Source organism: Rattus norvegicus, chromosome 15, assembly GCF_021556685.1.
Source record: "Rattus norvegicus strain SHRSP/BbbUtx chromosome 15, alternate assembly SHRSP_T2T, whole genome shotgun sequence".
Classification (NCBI taxonomy): Eukaryota; Metazoa; Chordata; class Mammalia; order Rodentia; family Muridae; genus Rattus; species Rattus norvegicus.
The window spans coordinates 15,436,663-15,453,157 of NC_141548.1; the positions used below are offsets into that span (position 1 = coordinate 15,436,663).

Consider the following 16,495-nt stretch of genomic DNA (forward strand, 5'->3'; position numbering starts at 1 on the left):
CCCACCAAAAACTGGACATGGCAGAGTGTGTCTGTAACCCCGTGCTCCGCAGTAAGCTACAGGATGGAGGCAGGAGATTTCCCAGAACCTCCCTGGCCAGCTAGCTTGGCATATGAAACACTGAATTGCAAAAGAGAACCTGTTTTCAACAAGGTGGAAGGGAGGGACCTATGTAGCGACTCTATTCTCTATCCTCCACACATTGTGGCACATGTGTACCACACATACACACACACACACACACACACACACACACACACACACACACACTGAGAGAGAGAGAGAGAGAGAGAGAGAGAGAGAGAGAGACCACCTACATAACCACATGAGAAGAGTTTTTTAAAAGATCATCAAGATCATCAGACATTTTTGAAGGTGGTGCCACATCTTGCATAAGCTGCCCTACATTCTGATTCATTCTCAATACTAAGAGTCTCACTTTTCCTTGGGGGTCTTTGACCACCAGCCATCTAGGACAAGGAAGCAGAAGAAGGCAAGCAGGGTTCAGATGGCTATGAGAATGACAGGAGGAATTCTGGAGAGCTCTGCATTGAGATAACTCTACTGTATTGTTACAGGGATAGGGAATGTAAGGGCTTTTAGGGGTACAGGTGGAGAAGACTGATAGGTCATAACACAGAACCTAATTATCATATGGGCAGAAGCTAGAGCAGGACTTACGTATTGAGTTATGCAGCATTTGCAGAGCTTGGCCCAAGGTCATTGATCAGACAAGGCCAAGAACCTGTGCTCAGGGACACTCTCCAGGAAAGGTCAGGCAGAAAAAGGAAAGCCCCGCTGAGCTCCATTTTGTGCCAAGCTCAGAGAGCTATATGGACATGGGGGACTGCCTCCTTAATAGCATGGTTCTCCAACACAAACCAGCAAGTACAGTGACTGCCTGTGTGTGAGGTATGACTGGCCCCATATAAGATGGCTTCTACAGATCCGTTAGAACCACTGAGGACACAGTAACATCTGAAGAGACAGCTTACCCTTGGAGTGAGAGTTAGAACCTGCTTCTTATGCACATTTTAAATAAATCCTCAACCCTGAGATGTACCTATCACCATTTTTCAGATAATAAAACTGAGGCTCAAAAAATTGCATCTAATATTAAAGCTCTGGGGGCATGAGTGTGGCCTGGCTGTATTTCTAACCCATATCTGTCCAGTTTCAAAGACCATGCTACTCCTACAATGGGCTGTCACCTTTCTCAGTGGGATCCATGAATAACTTCCTCTTTTTCCTTTTGCTACCTTTTCAATATGTGAAAGGCTTTGTGAAGAAGGTCCAGAAAGCCTCTGACAGTCTCCACAGAGGTGTGCAGTCTTTTGTAATGACACTGAGTACAGGTTGAAAAGCTATTTCACAATAGCTGAGGCGCTGCCAGTTCCAACAGCTGCTCTCTTCAAACAAATGTCTCACTCCTTCTGCACTCAAGGGTGGGTGTTTTCAATACGAAAGGGGAAAACCCTTTCAGCCATTTTGAGTCAAGTAAGTACCTGAAAGCAGACACAGGCTGTTCACACGGAGAATGTCTGATATGGCTCTTTTCGCTGTGTAAATCCCCTCTGCTGTATAGTGCTGGAAGAAGATATTTCTGTTGTGCTTTTCCACAGCTTTTATAGTCCTTTATTTCAACTTCATTCTGCAAACACAATGTTCCTAGGAATTTTCAAATAATCTTGGGCAATTTTCCAGATTAGTAGTATTTCTATTCTTGAGTTATGTATCAATGTGGTTTATAAGAGAAAACTACAAATCCTGAAGGGTCTCAAATATGCCATCTCATGAGGTAATTTTTTTTTCTGGCTATTAGCTGGGATGTGAGATTTAGAGCTAAGTTTCCTTCTTCTGGGACTGAGGAATGTTCTAGAAAATGTCCTATTACAGTTCTCACTTTGGGAGTCCACAGAAGGGCTGGCCAGGACACCCCCCACTAGTTACTCTGATAATTCCTTTCCAATGACACTTTGCAGAGAAGGATTTGTCTCTGCTGAGTCTGGACAAAGAAACTGAATTTATTAAATTATCCTTTAAGGAAAGAAATAAAGATAGAAAGAAAGCAAGAAAGGAGGAAAGAAAGGAAGGAAGGAAGGAAGGAAGAAAGAAAGAGAGAGAAAGAAAGAAAGAAAGAAAGAAAGAAAGAAAGAAAGAAAGAAAGAACAAAAGAGAAAGAGAGAAAGAAAAAGGAAATGTCAGCAGTTTGATGGAACATGTCTATAATCTCAGCACATGAGAGGATTGGGAATTCTACATCAGAATGAGCTATAGAGCAAGCTCCAGGTCAAATTGGAATACATAATGCAAAAACCAAAAAGACAACTACAAACCTCAACATTATTTTTCTTTGAATAATTTTTGTCTAGGTAATTTGCTTTCTTCGAGTGTAGCATCTTTCTTTTTCTGTTTGCCTCTCACTATACATTTATCTTTCAAACTCTCAAATATATGTTATGCCATACAAAGACACACTTATGAACACAGAGATATTCATCTCTAAGAGCCAGTTTGCTGTTCAGACGTCAGCTAGTAGACCAGGTTAGAGCTAACAGTTTATGCAAACTGATAAATCTCCATGCTTTTCTCTGAAGCCTACAGTCAACAAGAGTGATAAAGAGAATTAGAATTTTCCATTTTGGGGCTGGAGAGGTGGCTCAGCTATTAAGGAGCACTGCTGCTCTTAGAGAGGAGCCCGGATTGGTTTCCAGAACAAATGTGACATCTTACAACCATTTGTACCCCAGTTCCAGGGGATCCAATACCCTCTTCTGACCTTTCAAGGCATAAAGCATGCGTTTGGTCCCCATACATGATATGCAGTTAGAACACTCATAAACTTAGAATATATATATATGTACATATATTATATATATTATATATTATATATATTACTCTTTCTTCATCTTAAAGCAACACACAAAGGGAAGACATTGACTCTTACAGTAAACACAAGCCTGTAGACAGACATTAATAACTCAAAGAAACAAATATTAATTGAAAGAGAACAGCATACATGGGTGTGCTAAGTCCTTTGTGCTAGAAGTTTCTTCTGATGCTGCTGAAATGTTTAGGTTTTAGCTTATGAGCAGTTCTGAGGAAAAGGTTAACACTGTAGTGACGTGAGCTTATTTCTGGGCAACACTGAAGAGAGGAGTGAGATCAAGGCACGGAGAGAGCTAACACACAGGGCATCCACAATCAGGTGGCCCTGTGGGCAGCCAGTGACCCTGGGAGGCACTGCAGAGCCTTCTCCCAGCCTCTAAGCACTTAGTCCTGCGCTGTCCTGTTTGTCAACCTGTCTCACTTCTGTGGCTGCAGAAAACCCTCAGGATTTTAGCTCAGATTCTGTGCACATAGGCATGCCTGAGTGTCTACTGTAGCAAAGCATCTCATGCTGGGCCAGCCATGCCCATACCCTGGTGTCCCCATCTGTATAATACTCTTCATTTAAGAGTAGGCTTAACCCAGTGACTTCCTTCTAAGGACAGAATGTAGCAGAGTGATTGGATGTCATTTCTAGGATTTTTAAAAGACAGTCTTGCCCTCTTTCAAGTCGGGAGAAGGTGGCTGTCCTCTGAGCAGCAGGAAGTAGCTCATATAATATGGTATTTGGCTGAGGCCCACAGACCACAAAGGTAAGAGCCACCATCAATGCCATTAACCCTGTAAATGAACTTAAGTGGACATCTATCAGCTTCAATTTAGCCCTGTAGTGACTGCAGCTCACAGAGAGATGGTTGGTCTCCAGCCTGCAGGAACTCTGAGCTGGAAGTAGTTAGTAACATCAGGGCTAGATTCTCGACCTATAGAAACTGGGATGTCTATACACATAGACACATACACATACAAGTACATATCCGCATAGACAATCATAATTATACACATCCTACACATACACTTACCAATAGTTTTACAACTGTTTTAAGTTGCTCTAAGAAAACACCTCTCTTGCTATAAATAGCTGAAGATAGGTATCTGTAATAGGTCTCTATCTATGATAGTTGCCCTAGTATCTACATGTTTCCGCAGGAGTGGAAAAAGCCACCATCGTATCAGACACAAGGCACAGCTTCCTTTTTCCAGGTTTCCTTTTTCCTAATTTTGAATTATTATTTGAGAATTGCATACAGTTTTTTCTGATCATATAGCCCCCTACTCCAACTTCTCCGAGACCGATACCCTTTCCCTACCTACTCAACTTTTTGTTATGTCCCGGTTAGGGCTGAACCATCTCCAATCACATTCTCTGCACCTTGCCCAGGTGGGGGCTCTGTGTCAATTACTATACCCTGTGATGAAGATTGAGAGAGGCAATAATCTGCTCCAGTCACAACAGCCAAAAACCAGAACAAGCTTACCTGCCCATCAGTTGGTATGTGGATAATAAAAATGTTATATATTCATACAATGGAATATTAGCTCTTATGAAAAAGAAAATCAGAAAATTTGAGGCGAAAAGAATGCAGCTAGAAAAATCATTCTAAGTGAGGCAACCCAAGTCCAAAAAGACACACAGAACATTTCCTCTTATTTGTGGATGCCAGCTTTACGTCTTCAGACATCTAAAGGAGCCAGGAAATTTCCCAGACTTCTTAGCTCCACCTGCAACGAAAGGACTCTTTCTAGAGCGTTTAATTTCAGCCCCTCCAGTTCTTTGTGAGTCTCTCTGTTTCTGCTTGACGGCCTTGACTTCCAACCCTTCTCCTTGGCCTGCTTAAGGGACTCCTTGCCACCTTCCACAGCATGGTACCTGAGGCCCACAGAGAGAAACCTGGCCAAGGACGTCGTAGTAAAGGCATGTGTACACGTGTAGACTATATTATGGATGTGTGATTTAAGCTGCTGTTGGGAAGATATGTTTATAAACAGGAGTGCATTTATTTTATTCTACCATTTTCATTTTAAGATAGGTTGGTCCAGGCTGGCCTAAAGCTCATGCTTTAGTCAAGGTTAGCCTTGAACTCCTGTTCTTCCTGCTTTTACTTTCCAAGTAGCAGGAGCAGGTGGGAGACATCACCTGAAAACCAGAAGTGTACTTCTAGCATTGTGGCATTAGAAAGTCCAGATGTTTTAAATTTTTGTAATGAATAAGGAGGGAGAGTTAACTTACCTTTACTATTAAGGGGCACTGCCAATAGTGAAGATTGTTTTGCTTAATTTTCTCCATGCATCTATTGTATGCTATTGTATACATGCTCATACACCCCATAATATAGATAATAATATGTATTGTATAATATAAACAATCTATAAACCACAAATGAGAGAAATATGTTTGTCTTTCTGAGACTGGTGTAATTCTCTTAATTTGATTTTTTTTTCAGTTTCATTTCTTTTCCTACAAATGACAAAATTTACTGCCCATAGTTTCCAAGTAACTTTCAAAGAAAAAATGAAACTGGTCAGTAGAGAATTTGACCAGTGTTTACATTCTTCTAATTGAATTCACTGAGCCCAATTTACCACCTAGAACACTGACTCATTTACTGGGCACAGCTACAGAAGGTTTAATCTGAACAAATATATTTAAACAGAGGTGGGCTTCAGTCAAGTGAGAATCAATTAACTTTACACAATTGATTCCTGACTCCTAGGTTTATTGTATTTGTCAAAGCTATTGACTGAAACTCTGAGCTCCCCTACGTTTATTCCAGAAGTAACTAAAGTTATCAAAATACATGCTTTATGGCATAACGTCTGTGTACGTTTGATCCTAAAGTACAATTTGAAAATTATAAATTAAGAACCACTGAGGAGTCTGGGGTGTGTGTGTGTGTGTGTGTGTGTGTGTGTGTGTGTGTTCTGTGTGTGTGTGTTCTGTGTGTGTATGTGTGTGTATGTGTGTTCATGAATGTGTGTTCAAGTATGCCCATACACATGTGTGCACATGCACATGGAGATCAGAGGACAACATTGGCTGTCATTCCTCAGGTACCTTCCAACATTTATTTGAGATAGAGACTCTTACTTGCTTGAAACTCCTCCCAGTAGGTTAGACTATATGGTCAGCAAACTCCTGGTGAACCACTTGTCTCTGTATCCCATCTTGTCTTTGTTGAGATTATAAGCACGCACATCGTTGTTAGTGAGTCCTGGAAGTCTGATGTCCCCAGCAGCAATATTTGTTTTCTAACTTAGCACATGGCCTTCATAGAATATCTCAGACTCAGTGCAAGGTCTACCCTTCTTCCTTGCCCTCAGAGACTGTACTTTGTAATCCAAGTTATTTCGTGTGGAACATGCTTACTCTGGGGCTCTCCTCTTCACCCTGTGAAGGGAGAGATCCACATATTACGGGTTGGAGGATGGCCAAGCACAAGCCACTTGGTACTTGACAGAAGGCACTGACAGCACTATGCTACTCCATGTACTTTTCAGTCACAGGAGGCCACAAGAGATGCTGGGAGGCAGACTTTGTGCTATGGCTCTGGGTCCTTGTAGGGGAGTAAATTGGTTTGTCTGAATACTTGTTGTTTATTAGGAAACTAAAACCAGGTATTCAAGTCTAGTCAGGGATTATAGCTGGTGCATTCTGTGAGAAAGGTTTAAGGAAGGGATACCTGTGCACAGAGGGAGAGCAGGGAGGGTAGCAGTGCCAAATCTTATCACACCCTTGGGAAACATCCATTGGAGTGGCCTCGGAATCTCCCTTCAGAGTTCATCTTGAAACGTTAATGTGATAGGTGGAGACTGTAACTAAGGAAGGCTTGAAATAATCTATGAGCCCTTTACTTGAAGATTAGTGCAATAGTTACAAAAGGAGATACATTCTATTTATGTGAATTCATTTCCAGAAGCCCTTTGGGAGCCCAAGCCCACAAGTTCTTCACCAAAGGAAGCAATGAAGGGACTTGGCTTACCTTAGTGTCCCAGGAAACCTCTCTAGTATTTGTTATACCCCCAGACCCCTTTAACAGTAAAGCAGCTTTGCTTCCAAAGCCAGGTAGGAAATAGAATTTAAGAGCATATCACATGGGACTGTATTTGGTAGGAAAGAAGACTATGGCTCACTTCTTTTAGCAGATCTCCCTCCTTAGTTCATACGATAATGAGAGATGAGCTTCAGTACTGACCCCAAGAAAGACGTCCTTAATTGGGGTGCGACACACTTTGGTTATATGGCAAAGAAATAGGGACCCAGAGGAGCATAGTACTGCTAATTGGCAGCTTGAACAATATTCTGTCTGGACACTTGACAACATGCTTAGAGGAGCATGGTGTCGATGTTAGGGTGATTTAATTGGAGTTCTGGTTGTCTTCTTTCTACCAAACATGTCACAGCCAGTAAGTGATTTTAAATTTTGGAGCCTTGTTTTTTTCATCTGAATGAAAGCCTTGGAAAAGTAATATGTTTTTACTGTTATCAAGGTAAAACTAAAAATGGTAAAATGTCCACAGCCAATATAATTGAGTTAGAGCTGTTGCCTGGTATACACATGACTTTGAATTCACTGTACATACACTATACAAGAGAGCTTAGGAGCATGCATGCCATAAATAAAACATAGTAAAATGCCCCAATACCCATGAATTCACAAAGGCATATCACAGGAAAGGCACTCTGGCACTCTATTAGAACATGGAAACAGTAATTGTTTCTCTCCTAACATTGACAATCTCTTCCCATGTCTTTGAAGATCACTCACACTGTGGCATAATGAATACTTACCTGATTTCAATTCTTTCAGTCTAAATGTGTCTAGAACTAGGAAGCAAAGGCAGATGATATGTTGATGGATAGATAGACAGATTGCAATGGATCCAGAATCATAGAAGCTCAAATACTTTTTACAGCTGTGTAACATTTTGCAGTTTGCTTCCGGAGAACTGAAAATTTTCCATCAGTGAATAATGGCTGAGTGCCTACTGTGCTATGTGTCACATTGGTCAGTCCCAAGGGCACAAAAGAAAGGCATTCTGCTAACATCATTCAGTTTCAACCTTAGTGTGCAAGTATAGAGGCTACAGAGACGAAGAAGTGAAGACACGAGGCTGGGGAGGTGACTCAGGGATTAAAAGCACTAATTGCACTTGCAGAAGACCTGGGTTTGGTTCCCAGAATCTGCCTGCAGCTCCAGTTCAAGGAGATCCAAAACCCAGCATCTTCTGGGCTCTGAAGTTATTACACACAAGCAATGTGCAATTCATGGATGCAGTCAACACTCAGACACATAAAGTGAAAAACAGTTAAATAAAATTTTATTGAGAAAGAACTGATAAACGAATATTTGTTCAAGAGTTAGAGAAAGAGGATTGGTGGGCAAGAGTAGCAATTTAAGATAGGGTGGGCAAAGAAGGCTTTTCTGAGCAGGTGACATTTAAACAAAGACATGAAAACCTGAAGAGATAAAGTGTATTCTAGACTTCAGCAACAGTAAGCACAAAGGCCCTGAGGAAGACACCAAGCGGTGATGTTAGCTTTCAGAGAGAACAAGGAGGTCAGTGTGGTTGAGGAAAGGGACCTGGAGTGAGATACTAACAGAAAAAGTCATGGATGAACATCAAGAGTTCACTGTGAAGGTTGGGCAGGGCCCTGTGAAGGCCTAAGGGGCACAGTGGGAGGGCTTGGTAGCACTGTGTGAGGTCTCTGACCCCTGTGCTAAGGGAGGAAAAGGCTCTGACAGAGTGGCATGATCTCTATGTTGCTGATTGCACAGATCTCAGATAGAAGGAGAGGGAATGAAGCAGGCATTTACTGTAGACATGGCATGAGATATCCACCAGAGAACACCACTTAGATGTGAGTTCAAGCCAACTATACCAGTGTTTAGGACCCCAGTCCAGTTCCAATCCCTTCTAGGGTTGTCTTTTAAGCATGAAACCATGTCCTGGGTTGATCCACCCCAGTTACCAAGAACAGTTAGCCAGAAGCAAAACTATAGAAACCAGAAAGCAAGGTTAATACATTTAGGGAATTTCCCGTAACAATGGACTTGGATGGAGTAGGTCTTTGTTCTCAGTTTTACAAGTCTTGCTGCCTGCATGCTGGCTTCCAAAGCTTCAATGTTACTTTTATTATGGCTTCAGTTGTCCTAAGGTCTCGGTATTTGTTACAGAAGTCAGGGAGAAAGAAGGTTGGCTTATCTTGTAGTGACAACAAAATTGAGTTAGTCATAAATTCGATGATTCTGGAAATGTTTTGAAGAAATAATCATTAGGCCATGTTTAGAATGACAGGGCTCAGAAAAAAGAAGAGTAGCACTGAAGCCACTACAGGGGTCTACAGTAACTGTCTGTCAATCAGCAAACATCTGGAAGTAAAGGTTTTGTCAACTTTTTTTCTGTTTCTTTATTATTCTCTAACTATTCATTCCATTCACACTATTCATTCTGAGTGCAGTCTTCCTTCTCCCAGTGCCCCCTGCCACCTCCCTTTCCCCCAGAAACACACTCATCTTCCGTTTCCATCGAAAAAGAGCAGGCCTCCCCATGATAACAACTAAGCATGGCATAGCAAGGTGCAATAAGACTAGGTACAAACCCTCATAGCAAGGTGGGATGAGCAACCCTGTAGGAAGGGAAGGGTCCAATAAGCAGACAAATTATCAGAGACATTCCTACTATTGGGAATCCAACAAAACTTCAAGCTAAACAACCTGTATGCAGATGGTCTAGTACAGAGCCATGCAGGTTCCATGGTCTCTGTAAGGCCCTGTGAGCCCAGCTTAGTTGATTCTGTGGGCTGTGTTCTCCTGGTGTCCTCTATTTTTCTTGCTCCTATAATCCTTCCTCCAGTTCCTCTGCATTTTTCCACCTAATGGTTGGCTTTAGGTCACTGTATATACTCCCATCGACTGCTGGAGGAAGCCTCGTGGATGGCAATTGGGCTGGGCACCCTTCTGTAGCAGGATAGCATGGGGAATCATTTCATTGGCTTTTTTAAAAGCCCGGTTTGGTTCTATCCAAGGTCTCTAAGCCATCCAGCTTCCTGATACTGATCATCCAGGTAGTGTTCTGCATTGATTGCCCTTGTGGCTTGGGTTTCAAGTTAGACCAATCATTGATTAGCCACTCCCACACACCATTGCTCCAGCTCATCCTGGAGAGGACAGGTTGTAGGTTAAAGGTTTTGTGGCTCAGTTGGTGTCCCAGTCCCACTCCTGAGAGCCTAGCCTAGTAACAGAAAATAGCCTGTTCAGGCTTCATATCCCCCATTACTAGGAGCCCTCACTAAGGTCACCCTCATAGGTTCCATGAAGTTTCCATTGCATTAAGTTTCCACATTGCCCCCCTAGATGCACACCTGTTCTAGTCTTCTCTTCTCATACTCCTTCTATTCCTCCCTCCTATACCTGATTCCTCCTGTTACCATCCCTACTGCCACCAGTCCACCCACAAAATACTTCTACTGTTCTGTCCCTGGGAGATTTATGTATAGCAACTCTCCTTCTGTCTTCAGCCCTCTCCTCATTATCTAACTTTATCTAACCCCAGGGGGGTCTGTGGATTGTGGGGCAATTGTCCTTTACTTAACATCTAAAATCCACTTATAAATGAGTACACATCATGTTTATCTTTCTGGGTCTGAGGTGCCTAACTCAGGATGGCTTTCTAGTTTCACCCATTTGCCTACAAGTTTGATGATGACACTTTTTCTAACAGCTGAGTAATACTCCATTGCATAAATGTACCACATTTTCTTTATCCACTTTTTGGTTGAGGACATCCAGATTGTTTCCAGTGTCTGTCTATTATGAATATTGCTGCTTTGAGCATAGTTGAACAAGTATCCTTGTGGAAGGAAAAAGTAAATCAAAATACTTTGATATTCCACCTTACACATGTCTGAATGACTAAGATCAATTACACCAATGACAGCTCATGCTGACGAGGATGTGGAGCAAGGGGAAGACTTTTCCATTGCCGGGGAGAGCACAAACTCGTACTATGGAAAACAATATTGTGGTTCTTCGGAAAACTGGGATCAACTTTCCCCAAGATTCAGCTATTCCACTCTTGGGCGTATACCCAAAAGACACTCCATCTGTCAACTTTATAAGTCTGAAATCTGTGTGACACCCAAGAAGTTTCCAAGTAACAGTTGTTTGGGACTCTGGACATGGACTGACAAGAGATTTAAATCTGAGAATCCGGGAAAGAGCTCAGAGGATTCCAGAGCTCTGGCAGAGTAGGGGGTGGGGAGTGACAGCACTAATGCTTGTATTTGTGTGCCTATTATGCTCTCTGAAGATCTTAGGGCTTAGAGTCTCCCTAAAAATACATTCTTCTCAAAATCTCTTGTCTGCAGGGGTAGACAGGGACAGGCCCAGATGGGCAGCCTAGCTGATAAAGAATGGCTTTCGGAAAAGACAAGGGTAAATTCCAAATACCTATGTTTATTCTCTGCAGCCCAAGGTAGCTTTAAGCTATGAGGACAGAGAAGGACATTTATCTATTTAAAGTACTGACACGCAAAAGCAGCACCTGCTAGCACAACACTATTGCTTCACTGTGGTGCTTGGGACTGCTTGGAGTCCTAGGTATTTTTCCACTAGTGGATGTGGTGAGAAAAACTCCTTCCTAAGGGTGACTCAACTGTTCTGGTCTCCTGCCAAACTCATGTTCAAGAGGGAGTAGAGAGAGGTTCTGGAGGATGTGGGTTGGGTGTGGGTGGTGGTAAGCCTGTCGAGGTGGGGTCCTCTGCTCTGAGCTTCCACTTTTATCAACCAGCCACACCGTGTCACCCTCATCCCTGCAGCAAGTGTGATGGACAAGGAGGGCAAAGAGAAGGGAAGTGTCACCAGGAACCTCCTGAACCTGGGCTCTTCATCACGGCAGAAAGCCCCAGAGCCAGCACCTCTGTGTGCTAGATTCTGTCTGACAGCTCCCGGAAGGAGATCTTTCCTTTGCCTTGCTTTCTCCCGAAACCTTGGTAGAAAGCAAGAGGCTTATGGCAGTAACCAGTTAGCACTCCTAGGCAAAGAAACACTGTTCTGGCAAGGAAAAGGCAGAACACAACCCTGGATAAGTCGTTTGTCGTGGACAAAGCTACCTTGTATGTAGAACAGATTTGGAGCCAGGAGCCAGCTTGAATTTTGTACTCAAAACACAGAACATGTAGATGTCAGATGAAAGCTTAGGTGACTGTCCTCACTTTCCAGCTTGTTTGCGACAGAATCTCTTGTTCTTCAGTGTTTTGTGTATCCTGCTAGTTGGTTTGCGCAGTTCCCCGGATTCTCTTCATTACCTCCTCCTATCTCATTGTAGAATCACTATAGTTGCAGATGTGTGTGGCTGTGCCTACTGTGCCCGAGTTCTGAGGATTCAAACTAGGATACTTTTACTTGCCCTGTAAGCATTTACCCACAAATGCATCTCCTCAGCCCAGAATGCTTTTCCTACTAAAGAAAGACCAGTAGGTCACCTGCCTAAGAAAATTTATATGTTGATCTTGACATGTATGTTACCATTTTATCTGGAATCCCCAATGTATATAACTGCTGTCAGAAACACAGTGCATCTCTCAGGTTATGACCACCTGCCTTTGAGCCACAGGGAATGCAGAATCTTCCTGTGTGTGACTTCCAACTGTCCCTGTCACTTCCAGAACTCTGAGCCACACTCCTTCCACATCCAAAGTAAAGATTATTTTTTTTACCAGAAATGGGAACAATGTTTCTGTATTTTTAAATCCCAACAAGGCAGACACATCTGCTCATATTTATACCAGTTCTGTTTCGGCTGCAAAATTACATACGCTATTTTGATGAAACTTTATCTTAATTTCATTACCAGCCTGAGTAATCATGTGATAATTGCCTGATATCCAAGTAACCAAGAAAAAGTGATGTTTAGCCTTTTTGTTTTGTTTCTTTTTTTAGGCTCAGAGTTGCAATGAGATGCTGCACTCCTCACCTTTCTAAATTGAAGTCAAGATAATACATTTTTCAAGCTATTTCAGTGTCTGTGCTAGGAGCAAATGATGTTTGAGCTTACCTTAAAGACATGGTCATTGCGGTCGTGGAGGATTGACAAGTCCAGGCAGAACTAGGGCTAGGACTGTAGCTCAGTGCTAGGATATTTGTATGACAAGCCTGAGGTCTTGAGTTCCAGTCCCAGCAACACACACACACACACAACACACACACACACACACACACACACACACACACACACACACCCAGAAAAGAAAGAAGGTACATTTGAGATGAGATGAAAAGTATCTCTGACTCTCCAACTACATGGGATGGTGAGGTAGCAGCCATAATGCCCTCTAACTAGCTAGCTGCACTATTTTAGGCAAAAGAGGACACAGCTCTTCTGAGCCCTATTCCATTACCAAGTGGCCAGCTGCATTTCATACCAGTAACTCTCATCCCTCAGCAACCATCAGTCAGGCTAGGAGAAGCAGAGCTTCACCTGGGCTGTTCCTTCTCTGTTGAAGAACGCATTTGGTAGGCTTGGATTGGCCTGGGGATATGCATTGGTTGGAACTTTACCAGTAGACTCCTGTTGCTTGTTTGAGGATTGTTTTCAGTTTATGTATGCTAGACAAGGAGACAATATCCTCTGTACCTGAATAGCCTCATGCAAAAGTACATGGGAACATTCAGGTAACCCTCTGTATACCACTTGCAGTATGCCACCTTTTCAGTGTACAGATTCTCGGGGTTATTCACTGGAGGAATAGTCCCTAGGTCCCTCCCTGAGTACTGTCATATGCACAAACAATATATGCACAGAGAAAGCTTCCCAGAAATTGTTCTAGCCCCTACATAGGCTCAGCTACTGTAAAGCCAAGATCCAGAGATAACCAGCAACTACTACAAACCACAATGCCAACTAAGCCTCATCAAGCACATACTGTGGGTTGGGTAGTGTGCCAAGGCTGTCCTGAATCATCTCCCTGGCCTAACACTTACACAATGAGGTGGGTGTTTTCATTATTCTCATTTGATGGAAGAAGAAAGCAGACCTAAGACAAACTTGAGAGTCAAGAAGCCAATGAATGGTGCATCAAGGTCCAAATCCCACATTTATTTATTGTGTTTTACAAGCTCTTGATGCTGTCATTGGCGCAAAAAAAAAAAAAAAGACAAAGCTCAGAGACATTCCTCTAAGACAAAACAGCTGTGACTGATTACATCCAATTGCAAGCCACACAGAGCAGTGGCTCCCTGTCACTCTCCAGTTCCCTGTTCTCGGTCGAACACAGGGTTCCAGCGTGTTCCTGTGTTCCTGTTCCTTTCATTCACTTCCTCCTCAACGCTGTCTGATGGACAGATTCTTAGAAATCTCCATAATTTAATCACAATGCTTGCCTTCTCTTTAGTCATTTTGCTCTGTCTCCCCTCACAGCTGCGAGGATTCCAAGGAAGAAAATGTGAATTCTGCTTCCTTCTATATTTCTGTTAGGAAGACTTTGGAAAGCTGGGTGTGTTTGCCTTGTCTGAAACTCTACCGTTTCTAAGAGGAAACCCATGGGTTCAAAAGAAAGAACAGTCAGCACATTCAGCTTCAAGATTCCCGCCCCCCCAAAAAGAGAATGGACTAGATTCCACTGAAGGCATCAGAATGTTTCTGACCCATTTGTGTATTTGATAAATTTCTTTGAGTACAAAGAGCATGAGTCTTTGATATGTTTATTAGACTGCTGTGGAGAAAAGAAGCATCGGTCAGCTAACAACACTGACTGATGTGAAGCCCTGATAGCTACACAGAGAGATCTATCAGTTCCAGAAGGCACAATGAAACAAAGACCTAAACACATCAAAGGGTGGAGAAGCTTTTACTATAAGAAAATGTACCTGGTGAGCTGGGGTCAAGGCTGTGTGACGCAGATACATCAGTGTATGTCCTTTGGGTAAAGAGCTGAAGTAAAAGGAGAGCAGAAAATGAGCAGTCTAATACAACTGAAGGAAAAAAATCCAGGGCACAGGAGTGTGTGTTGGGGGTACCTCAGTGAAGTATACTAGCATGAAGATCCGAGTTCAAGCCCCAACATCAATATAAAAAAACAGTATGGCCACGTGTACTTCAAGTCCCAAGGCTGAGAAGGAAGAAATGGGAGGATCTCTCAGGCTCACTTGATACACACACACATACACACACACACACACACACACACACACAAATTACACATACACGCATATACACATGCATATAGGCACAAACATATACAGACCACACATACAGACACACACCCTCCAGATCCCATTATACACACACAAACTAAGCCAGATTCAACTATGTAGAGAGGTGGTATATTTTTATTTATTTGTATGACACTGAAGAGCATTAATTAGGAGAATAATTGATAGAGAGCAAGACTGTGGAAGGATCTCACAGCAGCACTGACATGCGAAACACACTACTGTAGAAAGAAAATGTTCATTATCTTGGCTTTTGAAAACAGTGACCAAACCTTGGGCCATTTTGTTTTTGGAAAGGCAGATTTGTATATAGACTTCAGTGACATGAACTCGAGGATATTAATTCTCAAACTCCTTACACCAAGTTTGCCCATGGATGCATAATCATTATATTATATTCTTAACAAAGAAAATGTAGCCACTTAAGTTCCTGAGACTTAAAAACACCTCAGCACATATCATCTCTGTTTCTTTCATTGATCAGATCTCTCAAAAAATATCTTCTCAGTATTTCTACATTCACACTAAAAAAAAAAAAAAAAAACAAACCTGTAAGTGGCTATGAGTATGCATGTGAGTGTGTATGTGTGTGTTTGTGTGTGTACACCTGTGTCTGGGTACATGTGTGTGAGTCCTGATGTGAATCTGCATGTGAGTGTGTATGTGTATGTATGTTCATGCACATGAGTATGCATATGTGTTTTGGTGCATGGGTGTGTGGGCATGTGAGTGTGTGTGCAGGCATGTGTGTACATATGTGTTTGTGAGCATGTTTGCCAGTGTGTGTGTGTGTGTGTGTGTGTGTGTGTGTGGTATTTATGTGTGGGGGCAGAGGACATCTGTCAGCATCTTTCCTGAGGAGCCATCTCCTTATTTTTGAAACAGGGTCTCTCCTTTGACCTGGGGCTCAAGAAAGTGAGCCCAGTTGATTGGTGAATTCTAGGGATCTGCCTGCCTCTGCACTCCAAGTACTTGGAATACAACAGCAAGTCACACCAGCAAATCCAGGTTTTTCACAAGTGAATTCCGAGGATCAAACTCCACACCTTATGAACAAATTTGGTACCTACTCTGCAGATATTTATGGGTATTTGCCTGGTGTATGTAATCCTAGTCAAAAGCCCAAGACTATGGAGGCCACAGAATATAGGGTAGAACATGTGATTGCAGTTTTGCTAAATGGACATGCTGTAAAATCTTCTTCTAAATATTTATGCTTCAACTATAGACCTAGGACACTCTCAGCCTTGGTCAGAGAAGCTTTGTTTTGCAATGTTCAGCAGGGAACTGGTTAAAATATTGAGGGTATGCGACTAGGTTAGTTTTCTATCAACTTGATATAGGCTGAAGTCATCTGAGAAGAAGGGACCTAAATTGAAAAAATGCCTTCATCTGAC

The 16,495-nt window shown here is 42.4% G+C and overlaps 1 protein-coding gene across 4 annotated transcripts in view; it reads right to left on the bottom strand.

The window, feature by feature from the left end:
* LOC148000836 (uncharacterized) overlaps positions 1-16,495 on the bottom strand; it is an 81,141-nt gene that overhangs the window by 12,526 nt on the left and 52,120 nt on the right. For 2 of the 4 annotated variants that reach the window (XM_087586784.1, XM_087586785.1), the window contains exon 3: positions 1,506-1,651. In XM_087586784.1, the coding sequence (XP_087442910.1) occupies positions 1,506-1,651 (146 nt within the window). Of the gene's footprint in view, positions 1-1,505; positions 1,652-5,974; positions 6,275-14,753; positions 14,818-16,495 lie in introns of all 4 variants that reach the window. The other 2 variants (XR_015638247.1, XR_015638246.1) reach the window with 2 other exon arrangements.